The sequence below is a fragment of the Dipodomys merriami genome, unplaced genomic scaffold (assembly GCF_024711535.1).
Source record: "Dipodomys merriami isolate MVZ:Mamm:240054 unplaced genomic scaffold, mDipMer1.0.p SCAF_7, whole genome shotgun sequence".
Taxonomy (NCBI): Eukaryota; Metazoa; Chordata; class Mammalia; order Rodentia; family Heteromyidae; genus Dipodomys; species Dipodomys merriami.
This window is the reverse complement of record NW_027206290.1, coordinates 55,471,261-55,489,020: the sequence shown is the minus strand read 5'-3', so window position 1 is coordinate 55,489,020 and position 17,760 is coordinate 55,471,261. Positions and strand designations below refer to the sequence as shown.

The window sequence follows — 17,760 nt, the reverse complement described above, 5'->3', positions numbered from 1 at the left end:
TTTTCTGGTGGTTTGTTGGAGATAAGAGTTTTACAGGGCTGGGAAAGTGGCTCAGTGGTACAGTGCTTTCCTTGCATGCATGAGGCCCTGGGTTCGAATCATCAGTACCACATAAGCAGAAAAAGCTGGAAGTGGTGCCGTGGCTCAAGTGGTAGAGCACTAGCCTTGAGCTGAAGAGCTGGGGACAGCACCCAGGACCCACGACCAACGACAAAAAAAAAAAAAAGTTTCACAGACTTTCCTGCCTGGGCTGGCTTTGAACTGTGATCCTCAGTTCTCAGCCTCCTGAGTAGCTAGGATTACAGGCGTGAGCCACTGGCGCCTGGCCTCCTTCTCTCTTTTTCTTTTCTTTTCTTTTCCTCTCTCTCCTCTCTCTCCTCTCTCTCTCTCTCTCTCTCTCTCTCTCTCTCTCTCTCTCTCTCTCTCTCTCTCTCTCTTTCTTTCTGTTGGTTGTGGGGCTTGAACTTAGGCACTCCACCACTTGGAGTCACAGATCCACTTCTAGTTTTTGAGTGGTTAATTGGAGACAAGCATCTCACAGGGACTTTTCTGCCCAGGCTGGCTTTGAACTGCGATCCTCAGATCTCAGCCTTCACTGGCATCTAACAGTTGTTTCTTTTGATGTGCAAAACCTTTTTGATTTGATATAGTCCTGTTAGTCAATTCTTGCTCTTATTTGCTGGGCAACTGAGTCTTATTCAGAACATAATGACCTGGGCCTATATCTTCCAGAGTTTCCCCTAGAGTTTCATATCTTTTATTTAAATATTTGATTTACAGTTGATTCTATGCAAGATGATAGGGATCTCATTTCAGTTTCCTATATGTAGATGATCTATTGTTTTCCAGTACCATTTTTGAAGAGGCTGTCTTTTCTCCAATGTATGATTTTGTGGTTCATTAAAAAAATTAGTTGTAGCTGTACAATTTGATTTCTAGGTAGTCTCTGTAGTATAATTTGAAGCACTGTATTGCAATGCCTCCAGCCTTGCTATTTTAGTTCGGGGTCTTTTATGCTCCCACTTGGATTTTTTTATTTTTATATTTTTGTGAAGAATGACATTGGGATCTTGACTGATATTAAACAGAGTCCATAGATAGCTTCTGGTAGTAGGACAATTTTCATTATATTAATTCTACCAATCTGTAAGCATGGAAAGTCTATCTTTATGATGTCTTCTTTAGTGTCTTCTCCAAGTTTTTAATGGTTTTCATTGTAAAAGTTTTCCACCTCCGGTTAAGGTTATACCTAGGTATTTTGTTTATTAATACACATATGAATGCACGTGTATGTATGTATGTGTGTATTGTGAATGGGATTGTTTTCTTCACTTGTCTTTTATATATATATATATATATATATATATTATTGTGAAAATACTGTACAGAGGGGTTACAATTACATGGGCAAGATAATGAGTACATTTCTTATCAAGCATTGTAGCCTCCTCCTTTGTTTCCCCTTCCCATCCCATCCTTGCCCCCACCCCCCTACTTATTTGTTTTTTGTTGTTGTTGTTTTGGTCGTGGGGCTTGAACTCTGATCTCTGAGCCTGGGCGCTGTCCCTCAGCTCTTCAGCTCAAGGCTTGCGCTCTACCACTTGAGCCACAGCGCCACTTCCGGCTTTTTTCTTTTTGCTTATGTGGTGCTGAGGAATCGAACCCAGGGCCTCATGCATGCAAGGCAAGCACTCTACCACTGAGCCACCTTCCCAGCCCCTCCTTCTGACTTTTTCTGTTTATGTAGTTCTGAGGAATTGAACCCAGGGCTTACATGCTAGGTAAGCACTCTACCACTAAACCACATTCCTGCTTGGAAGTATACTAATTGAGAATGTTTATACTTACGGTCATCAAAGAGATTGACCCATAATTCAAAAATATTGTTGTTTATGTCCTTGTCCAGTTTTGGAATGAATACAAAACTGGCTTCATAGTTGAGTTCAAAATATCTGAATGAATTCATTGGTGAATCCATTGGTTCCTTTGCTTTTCTTTTTGGAAGATTTTTAAATTAATGCTCCAATTTCATTGCTCATTATGGACCTATCGAAGTGGCTTTTTTTTTTTTATCATCCTGGTTCAATTTTGGTAGGTCAAATTATCTAGAAATTTATCCTGTTCTTCTATACTTTTCCATTTGAAATAGACTATGACAAGATCCTAAGAGGCCAGCCACAAGAACTACAGAGTATGAAATCGCTAGAATCAGCAAATCCATGGACAGACTGTACATTAGTGGTTGCTGGGCACTCAGAGAGGGAATGTAGACAGTAGCTACCTGACGAGCATGGGGTTTACATTTGGGATATCGAATTGTACATTTTAAAATAGTAAATTGGTAATTTTATGTTATCTAAATTTTACCCCAATAAAACTGTGATAATAGGTGGATGTAGGTATCACACCTCTGTAATCCCAGTTACTGAGGAGCCAAAGATCAGGAGGGATGTGGTTCAGGGACAGCCCACATAAAAATTTAGACACAAGCCAGGCGCTGGTGGCTCACACCTGTAATCCTAGTACTCAGGAGGCTGAGATCTGAGGATCGCGGTTCAAAGCCAGCCCGGGCAGGAGAGACCATGAGACTCCTATCTCCAATAAACCACCAGAAAACCAGAAGTGGCGCTGTAGCTCAAGTGGTAGAGCACTCGCTTTGAGCTGAAGAGCTAAGGGACAGCGCCCAGACCCAGAGTTCAAACCCCACGACCGACAAAAAAAAAAAAAAAAAATTTAGACACAAGCTGGGTGCTGGTGGCACATGCCTGTAAGCCTAGTTCTCAGGAAGATGAGATCTGAGGATCACGGTTTGAAGCCAGCCTGGGAAGGAACGTATGTGTGACTCTTATCCCCTTAACTACCAAAAAGATGCCAGAAGTAGAGCTGTGTGGCTCAAGTGGTAGAGTGCTTAAGCAAAAAAAAGTTCAGGGATAATGCCTAGTCCTTGAGTTCAAGCCCCAAGATCAGTGCACACAGAAAATTTAGGGATAATGCCGGGCGCCAGTGGCTCATGCCTGTAATCCTAGCTACACAGGAGGCTGAGATATGAGGATCATGGTTCAAAGCCAGCCTGGGCAGGAAAGCCCGTGAGACTCTTATCTCCAATAAAACCACTAGAAAACCGGAAGTGGCTCTGTGGCTCAGGCAGTAGAGAGCTTGCCTTGAGCTGAACTGCTGAGGGGCAGTGCCCAAGCCCAGAGTTCAAGCCCCACGACCAAAAAAAAAAAAAAGAAAGAAAGAAAGAAAAAAAAGAAAATTTAGGGATACCCCATCTCAACAAACAAGTTAGGTATGGTAAAACGTGTGTCAATTGTAGAGCATCTACTTCTGAGTGAAAGGCTTAGTTAAAAATAAAGTAATAGGGGGCTGGGAAGGTGGTTCAGTGGTAGAGCGCTCAATTCCTCAGCACCACATAAGCAAAAAGAAAAAAGCCGGAAGTGGCGCTGTGGCTCAAGTGGTAGAGTGCTAGCCTTGAGCTGAAGAGCTGAGGGACAGCGCCCAGGCCCAGAGTTCAGGCTCCACGACCGGACCCAAAAAATAAAATAAAATAAAATAAAGTAATAATGTCAGATGACAATAGTGATGAAGACTTACAATGTGTTTACACAATTGAAGGAATCCATGTATGCATGGATTATTAATCAGAATAACACCTTCTAATTTGATTGATGAACTAAATAGCAGGGCACTGAGTCCAAATCACTACTAATCATACAGGGAAACTACTTCAAAAAATCAAGGAACTTCAAGAGAAAAGATGAGATGCTCTTCCAGAGAAAGGATGTTTTCTGTCCCCTCACCTCTTCCTGGGCTGATGGCTGTGATGATGGGTTTGTGGTCATTCATCTTCTCCAGCCTCTGCTTGTGAGATGCCATTTCCAGTTCCTTCTGTGCAAGCAGCTTGCCAGATGGGTAGAACAGGCCAGCAGTTTGTGTGCCCGTGTTCTTCCTGGTCCCATCATGAGATATGGGGACATTTAGAGATTGCCAGGCAGGTCGAGGCTATCAACAAGGCAGAAAACATTTTAAAATAGAATATGAAGGAATTAATCTTCCAGTTCCCTCTTACTCATTGAAAACAATTTTAGCTGGGCACTGGTGGCTCACACCTGTAATTATAGCTGCTCAGGAGGCTGAAACCTGAGCATTGTGGTTCAAAGCCAGGCTGGATTGAAAAGTCCACGAGACTCTTATATCCAATTAACTACCAGAAAACCAGAAATGGTGGTGTGGCTTAAAATGGTGACACATTAACCTTGAGCAGAAGAGCTCAGGGACAGCAAGCACCCAGGCCCCAAGTTCAAGCCTTATGACTGAGAAAAAAATTTAATCAGGGAAATGTATCTGTTAGCCCAATGAGCTTCATTCCCATAGCTTAACATGCTTCTTCTCCTTCCTATAGCTTAGCATGCTCCTTTGCTAGGCAACTCTAGGACCATTTAGTAAAGGCATATCTCTGATACATTCTCCACATCTAAACACAGAAACCGAAAAAGTCAACATATAAGGTTGTGTAAGCTACATACTGCACAATGTCATTTCATTTAAGGAGCATTATTTACACAGTAAGCAATTATATCTGTATACTTATTTGGCTATAGAAGAAAATGTCAAAGAAGTTTCATACATTACAATCAATTTCCAACAGGTGGCAGTCAAGTGTTTTGAGAAAAGAACACCTTTGTCTCATTGACACAGCCTTACATAAAGGCTGGTGGTAGTCCCACAAGTATTCTCATCTTGGTTAAGAAAGCCATGGACTCTACAACTGTGTGCCAAGTGCTGAATACTTGCACTTTCTTGAGTAATTACCACTCTTCAATATCTTGTAATAGTGGGATAAGAAGAAACCTCTGACTTAGATAAACTCACAAAGCTAACAGGAAACTGGTTGTTTGACTATAAATGCTGGTGAAAATGACCACGTGAGATTTCTCTCACACACAGCTCAGATTTTTTTTTTTCTGTCCATCATGGGGCTTGAACTCTGGGCCTGGGCGCTGTCCCTCAGCTCTTCAGCTCGAGGCGAAAGCTCTACCCCTTGAGCCACAGTGCCACTTCCAGTTTTCTAGTGGTTTATTGGAGATAAGTCTCATGGACTTTGCTGCCCGGGCTGGCTTTGAACTGTGATCCTCAGATCTCAGCCTCCTGAGTAGCGAGGATTACAGGTGCGAGCCACCGGAACCTGGCACAGCTCAGATATTGTCAATGGCAAAAACAATCTGACATACTTAGTGCAAATTGTCTAAATAGAACAGAGTAGGGAATAAAGTTCCCAGAAAGATACAGGAAAAAAAAATCAAGAGAAGACCATTTTACCTACATATTAGAAGTTTATTTCTCCCTAGTGGCACTATGTCCATTACCTTGCCAATGCTTGCTATACCTTAGGCTACATTGGACAGGAGCCTATTTTAAGGTGTTGGATTATTCTGAAGAAATCATCCAAGAGTTTAAAACCTAAATTGATTGTATTACTTACCTGGTTGAAAGTCCATGTGAAAGGTAGAAGTCTGTTGGCTCTGTTCCCTGGATGGGCCCGCAGAGTAGTGAGCATAGATTCTTATTATATCCTATTCCCAGAAACCAATTCTTTCTTTTTTCAATTTAAGGATTTAATACCATTGTGCAAACAAGATTTTTAAAAGGCCAGTGAAAAGTGATCATGAACAACTGTATTTCCACAATTCCAGCTCCTTCCTACAACTATCTTCAGTTAGGCTGGCTGCATCAGTGTGCTGAGACTTTCTTCAGGATTTGGTTGACCTTGACCTCATTGAATTCCAAACAAAGAAATTCATATTCCTGTCCACCTTTCCCAAATTCCAGCTTTATTATGGCAACAGGGGTATGTATTTGTGCTGAGTGCCTCGTCTGAGACTTGCCATCAACTTTCCAGCCCAGGCCTCTAAGTCCATTGTCCCAACAGCTCTGGTTCTTAAGGTTCTCTTGGATTTTCATCTTGTGGCTCTTCCAAAACTTAGAGATGACAACAGCTTGGTCAGATGTGATCCCACCCTGCTTTTTGGTTTGAGCAGTAAAAAAATGCCTCAAGCTGGTTGAAATCCTTGTCTGCAGATGCAATAGACTTAAGAATCCCCTTCACCTTGGCCAGAAAGGGGTGGAACTCCTCAGGTGGCACATCCGGGTAGAACTGGCTCTGCAGCAGCTCCTCAGTGATGTTCAGGTGCCCGTGGAGGGCGTCCTGAGCCAGGCTGCTCAGAAGCCCACTCAGCGGCTTGATGCTCTTTAAGCTCGCTCACTATGCTTGGCGGAGGCCCCGCCCTCCAACCCAGAAACCAATTCTTACCACAGTGCAGGGCTCACCTCAGGAAAAGGGCCAGGTTCTCCAGCAACTAATGCCAGGCTGTTGTCCAAGCTGAGTCTTATCCTAGACTTCACATAAATGCCACAGGAGCCACAGAACCGGGCAGACAGATGATTGCTGGCCCCACATTTAGGGCAAACAGAGTGGCTAGCAGGAAGATTAAGCTAGAGGGCAGAAAAATGTTTTAGAATACTATTAAGAGTTCTAATTTACCCACCTAAATTCATAGCCAACAAAATAACATGCTCCTACTTCTGACCCAGCAACCCATCTGTTAGAATTTTTCTGATGGAGGGACAAGCTCTTATAGAGTATATACTATGACATTTCTTGTAATACTGTGGTTTTAGAGGAAATAACTGGAAACAACCTAAGTGTCCAGCAATAGGGGATAGTCTAAATATACCATAGTATGAACATACAGACAATGGAATGTTATGAAGGGACTGGGAAGAATGAAAGCTTTACTAATGAGGTAGGTTGCTAGGCGGAAGGAACTGGAACAGGGTTCATCCTAAGCACCAGTTCATGCATAAGGGCACTGAACACCTGCGAAAAACATCTCAGAAACTGGGGGTGACTGAGATAGGGAGAGGAACTGTGGGGACTGAGATGCGAAGGGAGATAACGCTTCACTCTAAGCCTTTTTAGTATTTGCACTGCAATAGTAACTCAGACAAATTATTAACCAATAAATCTGAGCCTTCTGCTTAAAAGGTCAGCAAAGTAATCATTAAAAAAAAATGCCAACGGCCAGTAAGTAAGCAAATAGGTCTAATATTGAAGGAATGGCAATCAAAATGTCACAGAGAGACATTCCCAATTATTTAAATTCTTAGATACAGAATTTTACAGGGCTATGGAAGAAGAGTCTGTGTCTCCCCTAGGCTGATGGTGATGCAGTAGTACAGAGGTTTTTTTGTTTGTTTTTGTTTTGTGGTTGGTTTGTTTTTGCCAGTCCTGAGGCTTGAACTCTGAGCCTACACGCTGTCCCTGAGTTTCTTTTGCTCAAAGCTACTGCTCTACCACTTGAGTCACGGTGCCACTTCCAGCTTTTGTTTGTTTGGTCGTTGAGCTTGAATTCTGGGCCTGAGAGCTGTCTTTGAGCTCTTCAGCTCAAGGCAAGCACTCTACCACTTAAGCCACAACACCACAGTTTTCTGGTGTTTTATTAGAGATAAGAGTCTCAAGGACTTTTGCTGCCCAGGCTGGCTTCAAACTGCAAGCCTCAGATCTCAGCCTCCTGAGTAGCTAGGATGACAGGTGTGACCCACTGGCACCTGGCTAGAGGTTTGGTTTTTAGGTATCACTAGAGTACCACACCGGTGCCAGAAAGGATGCATCCCAGAGGTGCCAGCAACCTTACTGAGAACAGGAAATGATCTCCCCTTTCTAAGAAGGTGTGAGAAGGGCTTTATCTCCACTGTACATTGACAAGGGACAGATGGCATTTATAGGCAGGATCAATATCTGGATTCTCTAGGCCCACCCAAACAAAAAAAGGATTAAATCCATGAAACAATGTAAGGACTAAAACTATGATGCATTTAGCTAATTTATAAAGCAACTCAAACAACACCTATGCCTGTAATCCTAGCTACTCAGAAGGCTGAGATCTGAGGGTCATGGTTCAAAGCCAGCCCGGGCAGGAAAGTCTGTGAGACTCTTATCTCCAATTAACCACCAGAAAACTGGAAGTGGCACTGTGGCTCAAGTGGTAGAGCACTAGCCTTGAGCTGAAGAGCTGAGGGACAGCACCCAGGCCCAGAGTTCAAGCCCTACGACTGACAAAAAAACAAAAACAAAAACTTTGCCTTCATGGAGATCACAGAAAGCCAATAAAACTGATGCCTTGAACCAGTTTTCAATAGTCCTCAATATCCATAATATCAGCAAATGTACTGTGGATTTACTAGGACAATATTAATGAGTACCTCTTAGATACCTAAGGTGACATGATAGGTTTAATCTCTATCCTTTGGGGTTCTGGTTTCCACAGGGAAATGTGGGTTTACTTTCTATTCTTTTTTTTTTTTTTGTCAGTCGTGGGGCTTGAACTCTGGGCCTGGGCGCTGTCCCTGAGCTCTTCAGCTCAAGGTGAGTGCTCTACCACTTGAGCTACAGCGCCATTTCCAGTTTTCTAGTGGTTTATTGGAAAGTCTCATGGACTTTCTTGCCCAGGCTGGCTTTGAACCGCGATCCTCAGATCTTAGCCTCCTGAGTAGCTAGGATTATAGGTGTGAGCCACCAGTGCCCAGCTACTTTTTATTCTTGACACATGAAAAGAGTTATTTTATTTTGGAGAAAAAGGTGGACTCTACTGGGTTAATATATAAGAAAGACTGGAATCTTTGCTGCTGCTTCTTACTCACTGTTGCCTGGCAAGAGGTCTCAATTCCTAAATGGTGACGCAGTGATAGCTGCCTGGTAGTCTGCCCATTTTACAGGGGAGGTCCCAGGATTTGAATAGCCATCCAACTCGATAGCCTGCTTTTCTCCAGGACTCAATTTAGATCCATTAATATGAAAGCATCCTCACAAGCACGTAGGAATGCTTGGCATAGGATCAAGTTCTACTTGTCAGCTTCTTTCCCTTCCCATCTTTCTCTCCAGTAGATTTTGATTCTTCTAAAAAAAAGGATTGTGACTTCACATTCTCTTCTCAAATATAATACCAGGTTCCTTGGCACATAGGTGTCAGTCATTAAGATAGGACTGAGTCAATGACTGACTCAATTGATATTTGAATGTGTGTATTGCTGTATATTCTTGTGTCTTATTAAGAATGTGTTCTGGGCTGAGAATGTGGCTTAGTGGTAGAGTGCTTGCCTAGCAAGTATGAAGCCCTGACTTTGATTCCTCAGTACCACATAAACAGAAAAAAGTGGAAGTGGCATTGTGGCTCAAGTGGTAGAGTGCTAGCCTTGAGCAAAAGAACCTCAGGGATAATGCCCAGGCCCTGAGGTCAAGCCCCAGACTGGCAAAAAAAGAACGTATTCTAAGGACAATTTTCTCTCAGAGGTGCCCATTTTAGTTACTGAATTTGCCCTACTCTATCCTGTTTTGCTTCAGGGACTTGCAATTCTAAAACAAACTTTTCTAGACAGAAGTTACTAACCCCTAGAGACTGAGGAAGAGACATTTACACTACTTCTGTGTAATTAAGAGACTATTTGGGGCAATTCAAAAGAGAAAATCTTTGCAAACTTTTGGCTTCTCACTTTGCATTTCAATTATCTCATGTTAAAGTTTTGATAGAAATTCTGCCAAGCTCCATCCCTAAAAACAAAGCCTTCACGTCTTTCCTAGAAATGTATCTTACTGTTCAAGTGGATTTTTAAAAATATGACATTGTTTAAAGAAAGAAAATTTATCTTACCCCATCATATTAATGCTGCTAAACAAAGAAAAGACATAAAACTATCAGATCGAATATCCATTTTTACTTCTATAGTGCTGTGGTAAATACTGTCATGCTAACATCTAAATTCTGATAAATTCAGATACAAGTACAACTTTTAAAACAAGTTCAATTTTGGTATAGTTCATTGAAAGATGAAACCCAGAAACAATTGTATCATTGACAGTTATTAAAATAAAGTCAGTTCAAATGATTTTACTGTTTGTATAAGAAGTTCAGAAAGCCTGAAGAGGGCTGGGTTGTAGCTCTGTGGAAGAACTTTTGTCCACCATGTGTGAGATTTGGGTTCAAGCCTCAACAATGCAAAGACAAAAAAATTTCCAGAAGGCCTGAGGAAGGGATGAGAAAAGAGATTGGACGGGGGTTAGGGGGTGGGAGGGTAGCGGAGGCCTGAAACAGAGTTTTGCTCTTCTAGCTCAGGCTGTCTTCAAACTCATAGTCTGCCTGCCTCAACCTCCCAAGAGCTAGGATTATAGGCATGTGCCACCACATCTAACTTAAAAAATAAGCCTTTTGCTTAGCAATTTACTTAAATATATCAACAAAATCATTCCAAGTGCCACTGTCTTCTATTTTATGTTTTCCTACTCCCACTAGTATTCACTCTGGTGCCTTGGAAAGTTGTATGGTATAATTTCATGATGGAAGAATGAAAGTAAAGTCTGAAACCACATTACCAGACAGACAAACCACTATAAACAAAAGATTACCTAACATTATATCAAATTTGATTTGGGAATATAGATGAGTAAATTCACTAGCTAATTAGTATGTTTTCATTCTCAGCTCTCAAAACAAATGTTATGTAACAGAAATAATCCTTTAGAAAACATCACAAATTTTCTTTCTGGTAATGATGGAGTAAGACTGTAATAAAATCTTCTTATAATATAAAGAAGTTTTGGAGAATTGATGGAAGCAGGTCAATCTAGTAAATATGCCTGGAAAGGAGGGAACTTCTAGACCTGGGGTGAATCTTATGCACTTCAGATGGTGCATAAGACATTGGGAACAAAAAGTACTGAAGCTGTCCTTAAGTGCTGTAATTTTCCCCTCACCTCTCATACACTTGTTTAAAGCAGGAATTAAAATGTTCTCATGGGGAGGGTTTATAGCTGTTACATAGGAATAGGTTATGCATACCTACAACATAAAGGATGATGGGGAGAGACATTAACTTACCTGGTACAGAAATCTCACAACTATAATTCAGTGTCTAATGAAATATATGATACAAAAATTGGACCAGATTCACAGTTCAAGGTATTTCACCCATGGTATCATTTTCCAACTTTTAAGTTTTCATTGGCAAGTACAATGTCTAATATATATATATATATATATATATGTATATATATATATATATATATATATATATTTGGGCACATGAGCTGATGCATTGATACATTATGGAATTCTCCTATCAAGTCATTAAATGTAAGTGTTAACTTACATACTTGGTTTTTTTAAAATTAAGAATGCTTAAATTTGATCTAGCAAGTTTCAGATGTGCAATATATTGTCATTAACTATAGTCATCATGCTGTATAATAGATCTCTTGTTATTCCTTCTGATTGAAATTAGTCCTTTCACCAACATGTGACCAACCACACTATCTCCCAGACTCTGATAATCATTTTACTTGCTATGGGTTTGATGTTTTTACACTCTGCATCTAAATTATATCATTCAATATAAGACTCTTTGTGCCAGACTTACTTCAACCAACATAATGTGCTCCAGGTTCATCTGTTGTCAAAAGATTTTCTTCTTACAGGCTTAATAGCATTCAATTCTGTATACATATCACATTTTCTTTATCAGTTTATCTACTGATAGATATAAGTTGGATTCCATGTCTTAGCTACTGTGAATAATGCTGCAATGAATGTGCAAGTGTACTTATCTCTTCATCATACTGATTTCAATTCCTTTTATATATATCTTGTAGTGGGATTACTGATCATATAGTAATCTAATTTTAATTCTTCCATACTTTTTTTGGTCCATCCTGGGGTTTGAACTCTGGGCTTGGGTGCTGTCCCTGCACTCTTCAGCTCAAGGCGAGTGCTCTACCACTTGAGCTACAGAGCCACTTCCAGTTTTCTAGTGGTTTATTGGAGATATGAGTCTCACGGACTTTCCTGCCCGGGCTGGCTTTGAACCACGATCTTCAGATCTCAGCCTCCTGAGTAGCTAGGATTACAGGCGTGAGCCACTGGTGCCCGGCCCATACTGTTTTTCATGTTTGTACTAATTTATATTCCTACCAACAATATGAGTTTCTCTTTCTCTACATCCTAGAAAGCATTTGTTATTTTTTGTCTTTATAATAGTCATTATGACTAGAATAAGGTAAGACCTCACTGTGCTTACATTTCCCTGCTAATTAGTTTTATGAGTGTACCTATTGGCCATTATTCTCTTGAGAAGTGGCCTACTAGATCTTTGCCCATTTTTTTCCCCTTATGACTGAGTTAATTTACTTTGTTACATGTTTTAGATATTTACTAATATTTCCTCTCATTCTTTTTTTTTTTTTTTTTTTTTTTCCTCGTCAGGGGGCCTGAAATCTGGGCCTAGGTGCTATCCCTAAGCTCAGCTCTTCAGTTCAAGGCTAGAGCTCTACCATTGAGCCACAGCGCCACTTGTGGCTTTTTCTGTTTATGTGGTGCTGAGGAATTGAACCCAGGGCCTCATGCATGTGAGGCAAGCATTCTACCACTGAGCCACCTTCCCAGCCCTATTTCCTCTCATTCTATATGCTATCTTTTCACTCAGATTCTTTTAAAATTTTTTATTATTTTATTGTTATTATAAAGGTGGCATACAGAGGGGTTACAGTTATATGTCAGATAATGAGTACTTTTTTGGACAATGTCACTGTGATGATTGATTCTTTTGTGTGAAGAAGCTTATTAGTTTTATTAATCCTACTTGTCTATTTTCAGTTTTGTTGTTTCTATTTGGGGTCATATAAAAAAAACAAAATCATTGCCCAAACCAATATCCTGGAGTTTATTTTTAGTTTTCAGTTTTATTTTAGTTTTCAGTTTTTTATTTTCAGTTTTCAGTTTCAAGTCTTATGTTTAAGTCTTTAATCCACTTTGAGCTGATGGTTGTATATGGTATAAAATAAGTGTCTACTTCCATTCTTCTGCATGTGAATATTCACTTTCCCTAACACTATTTGAAGAGACTGTTCATGGATTGGAAAAATTAATATTGGCAAAATGTCTATATTACCCAAAGCAATCCACAAACTCCTATCAAAATTCAAATGGTATTTTTCAGAGATAGAAAAACAATCCTGAAATTCATGTGAAACTACAAGAACAACCAAAGCAATCTTCAGCAAAAAAGAACAAAGCTGAAGCATCATACACTGAAATATCCAACAGGCCATAATAATCAAAACAGTCCAATACTAGCATATAGACAGGCATTTAGACCAGTGTGGCACTACGGAAGTACCAGAAGTAAACAACAAGCTTAGCATTAATTGTTTTATAGTAGAAAGACAAAATGGACCAAGGATACTCTCTGTCTGCACTTGAACATCCCCACTGACTACCGCCAGCTTCTCATGCAAAGGTCTTAACAAACTGTAAGGAATCAATGATTCTACTAAACCTTCTTGAAGCTAAGACTCTCAGGATAAATTGGTGTTGATGAATCTATAACTGATCTCCACCTATTGAAACATTGCTTCAATTTGCTTTTTTTTTCAAATTCTTTATTGTGATTAAGTGATTATATAATTTCCCAAATTTCACATTATTGTGGGATAGTGATGCTTAGTTAAAGTCACAAACACATTCTAACTTTCATGGGGCAAATTGTCTATCGTGGTCTATAATATTTATGAGTTCTATGAGTTTTCAATTTGCTTTTTATTTTTGTTTTGCCCCTCCTTTTACACCGCAGATTATGCTTCTCTATTAACATTAACACTGAATATTTAGTAGCCACTAAATCCAAGTCTGCCTCATGCAGTCAACCTACCTCTTGTGATGAAGACAGGGCCCCCTCACAGGTGACACAGTATCTCAAGTGAGCAGGATTCCCTGTACCACAGGCACGGCAAATCACCTTCTCCTTGTCAATAGGGAACAAAATAATGACAGAACTAACAAGACACAGTACACAGAAACTACTACGTGGTCTTCCAGTCAATCAGCCAATTACAGACCTCAGTGTAACACCAAGGCCCTGAATGCTGACTCAGTTTTGGAATAACCACACATAAATAGTGTCATATGAACATAGTTCACACGAACTATGGTATCATAAGAACACAGTTTTAAAAGAGGGGCTAATTGTATTTCATGAAGTCATTTTAAAGACAAGATTATAACTCAATGTGAATTGAAATTTAAATACATAGCTAAAAAATTATATTGTAATTTGTTCCTATTTATGCCTAAATATCTTTCCTAATATTATAGGTCCTATAGGCAAGTTATATACGTGGGCCAATATACCTTTCCAAAAATCTGGATAGATTTCATTCATATATTAGCCAATCAGTTACTAGCACATTCTACCTGCTGACTTTTTCAAGTGTTATTTTTCATATAATGTATTCACATTTCTATAGAATCAGATTTTATTACCTTCAGGTGGAGACTAGCCTGTGGCCGCAGCTGTGGGGCAAGAGGGGCCTCACACACCACACAGATGGGGATGTTCATGGGTACCATGCTCCCGCATTCTACACACAAGCCCATCTGCAAAAGGAAAAGTTCAGGTTTCTCTTGGGCTGCAAGTATTGAGAATATCTTCAAATTAATCTCTACTTTTTTTCTCAGAAACAAATTTAATATAATTACCTTTACTATAATTTTATTCCTATTAGGAGTAAATAGATGCTTATTATTTTTTAAAGTGTTAAAAATAATCTTAACTTACCACACAATGGAATTAGGAAATCAATAAATCTCTTCCTCAAAATGTAATTATAAAGTTGGATAAAGCTATCAAAAAAGTCAACCATGGGGCTGGGAAGGTGGCTCAGTGGTAGAATGCTTGCCTCGCATGCATGAGGCCCTGGGTTCAATTCCTCAGCACCACATAAGCAGAAAAAGCTGGAAGTGGCGCTGTGGCTCAAATGGTAGAGCGCTAGCCTTGAGTTGAACAGCTGAGGGACAACGCCCAGGCCCAGAGTTCAAGCCCCATGACCAGAAAAAAAAAGAAAAGAAAAGTCAACCACTGCTGTTCAGAAAGCTGATGTCTGAAGATTGCTGTTCAAAGCCAGCCTGGGCAGAAAAGTCTGTGAGACTCTTATCTTCAATAAACTACTCAGAAAAAAAGCCAGAAGTGGCACTGTGGATTAAATAATAGAGTGTTGAGGCTGGGAAGGTGGCTCAGTGGTAGAGCATATGCCTTGCATGCCAGAGGTCCTGGGTTCGATTACTTAGCACCACATAAGCAAAAAGAAAAAAGCCAAAAATGGTGCTGTGGCTTAAGTGGTAGAGCACTAGCCTTGAGCTGCAGAGCTGAGGGACAGCACCCAAGCCCAGAGTTCAGGCCCCATGACTGGACCCAAAAAAACAAAAAAACAAACAATCAAGTAATAGAGTGTTAGCCTTTAGTACAAAGAAACTTAAGAGGCAGTGCCCAGGCCCAGTGTTCAAGCCCCAGGACCAAGAAAAAAAAAGTCAACCACTAGCACTCTGACAGTGGACCAAAGGTAAATAAAAACAGCTGGAATATTCCTGGAAAGGACTGAACTCCAGATAAGAACACTACAGTTACTTCTGGTTCTTGCATGAGGCTGCACTCCTCTCCTCTGAGTCTAGGCAGTGGTACCCTGTGGACAGGGCAGGCTATGAAAAACCTGTCTACAGGGCTGGGAAGGTGGCTCAGTGGTAGAGTGTTTGTCTTGCATGCATGAGGCCCTGGTTTCGATTCCTCAGTACCACATAAGCAGAAAAAGCTGAAAGTGGCACTGTGGCTAAGAAGCTCAGGGATAGTACCCTGAGTTCAAGCCCCAGGACTGGCAAAAAAAAAAAACCTGCCTGCTGCCAGACAAGAATGACTTAGTTTGGAGCACTTTAAGGTGACAATCTCAGTGGCAAGCAGGGAGAATCAGTGGGGGTTCCTACAATCTGAGATTATGGTCTTTTTTTTGGGGGGGGGGTCCGGTCATGGGGCCTGAACTCTGGGCCTGGGCGCTGTCCCTCAGCTCTTCAGCTCAAGGCTAGCACTCTACCACTTGAGCCACAGCGCCACTTCCGGCTTTTTTTTTTTCTGCTTAAGTGGTGCTGAGGAATCAAACTCAGGGCCTCATGCATGCAAGGCAAGCGCTCTACCACTGAGCCCTTCCCAGCCCGAGATTATGGTTTTGTTCTTGGTAATCAACAGACTAGTAATGGGACCAAGGAGGTAAGCCAATTATAGAGACTTGATAAATTTTTCATTTACCCTTAGGTGACTTGAGTCTATGAAGATATTCTTCATGAAGGAAAGAGGGTTCAGGATACCCACGTATTCTTAGCTGATGGGAATTTTGTGAAGATTCAAGGGAGTCCAGCATAGGTAGAAGTTTGGGAAAACGCTGAAGTTTAATGTGCTTCCCAGCCCACACATAGATCAGATCCATCTTCAGACAGTGGAAGTCTTAGCGACTCCAGTGTTTGAATACAATGTTTGGCCAATCTCCAATTGAACATGAAAGATATAGAAGCGACTCCAGTGTTTGAGTACAATGTTTGGCCAATCTCCAATTGAACATGAAAGATATAGAGACCCAAGGGCAGCTCCAGGTTAAAAGAAAGAATTAAGCATGTGTGGGTGGAGGGAAAAGTAACCTAAGCTGAGTGGGTACATGTTCAAGAGACAAGACATTACAGATTAAATTTAAATTTTATTTATTTATTTATTTAGTCAGCCATGGGGCTTGAACTTGAACTGTGGGCTTGGGCGCTGTCCTCAGCTCTTCAGCTCAAGGCTAGCACTCTACCACTTGAACCATAGCGTCACTTCCGCTGCTCATTATTCTTTCAACAATTGTCTATGTTTTTGATATGTGTGCCAGGCACTGTGTGACTGCTGCAGATAAAGAGCTCATATACCAACATAAGACTTGTGGGTGTGTATGCCAGTTCTGGGGCTTGACTCAGAGCCTGAACACTATTCCCAAGCTTTTTTGCTCAAAGCTAGCACTCTACCACTTGATCCACAGCTCCACTTCTGACTTTTTGGTGGTTAACTATAGATAAGAGACTCATGGACTTTCTTGCCCAGATTGGCTTTGAACTGCAATCCTCAGACCTCAGCCTCCTGAGCAGTTAGGATTACAGGTGTGAATCATTGGTGCTCAGCAGTGTAAGATGTTTTTAAGAATTCTGCAGCTCACCTGAGCTCCTTCTGGGGGTGGAAGCCGACAGCCAAAGATGGGTGGGACAGTAGCTCCACATTCTTGACAGAAGCGAGCATAGGGATCTGTTGGGTAGGGGGCCAAGCAGTGGGCACACCTACAACAAAACAGGTTCCCAGTGGGCCAAATGGGTCTACATTAAGAAGGCTAGTCAAAGTCTAAACACACACATACACACACACACCTTAGCAGCTATAGAATAGGATCAAGGCCTGAGATTTGTTCTTTTAAATGGTTATAAAAAGGATTTCTTCATTACAGCATTCTGGGGATATATATACCATCCTATATCAATTCACAGTACGACCAAACCATTCAACCAGCAGATCCATATAGAATTCCTTATGTGGTACATGATTCTTGTCTAGGTCTTTCACCATAAAGTAGCTGCATAGCTGAAACTTATGGTGCTTATTCCTTGTAGGTTAGACCTATGCCACTTCCTGGCTGTGGCAGGAAATTTATCAGCAGCCCTAATCCCAATGTTTAATTGGGCTGTGGCTTGTCCTATTACATTGAATTTGGCTTGCGTGATGGTAAACCTGGGGAATTCCAGTCATGTTTACAGTGAATTTTCCTCACTTTCTCACAAAATCTAGTCTGAGTATCAGATTTTCTTGATGGCATTC

The 17,760-nt window shown here is 40.9% G+C and overlaps 1 protein-coding gene and 1 pseudogene across 3 annotated transcripts in view; both read right to left on the bottom strand.

The window, feature by feature from the left end:
• Positions 1-17,760, bottom strand: part of Dzank1 (double zinc ribbon and ankyrin repeat domains 1) — a 56,115-nt gene that overhangs the window by 16,902 nt on the left and 21,453 nt on the right. For 2 of the 3 annotated variants that reach the window (XM_070006683.1, XM_070006685.1), the window contains 5 exons: positions 17,111-17,228; positions 14,367-14,480; positions 13,756-13,848; positions 6,328-6,492; positions 3,801-4,002 (listed from right to left, as the gene is read on the bottom strand). In XM_070006683.1, the coding sequence (XP_069862784.1) occupies positions 3,801-4,002; positions 6,328-6,492; positions 13,756-13,848; positions 14,367-14,480; positions 17,111-17,228 (692 nt within the window). The remainder of the gene's footprint in view (positions 1-3,800; positions 4,003-6,327; positions 6,493-13,755; positions 13,849-14,366; positions 14,481-17,110; positions 17,229-17,760) is intronic. The other variant, XM_070006684.1, reaches the window with a different exon arrangement.
• Positions 5,731-6,253, bottom strand: LOC138816768 (COMM domain-containing protein 1 pseudogene; annotated as a pseudogene).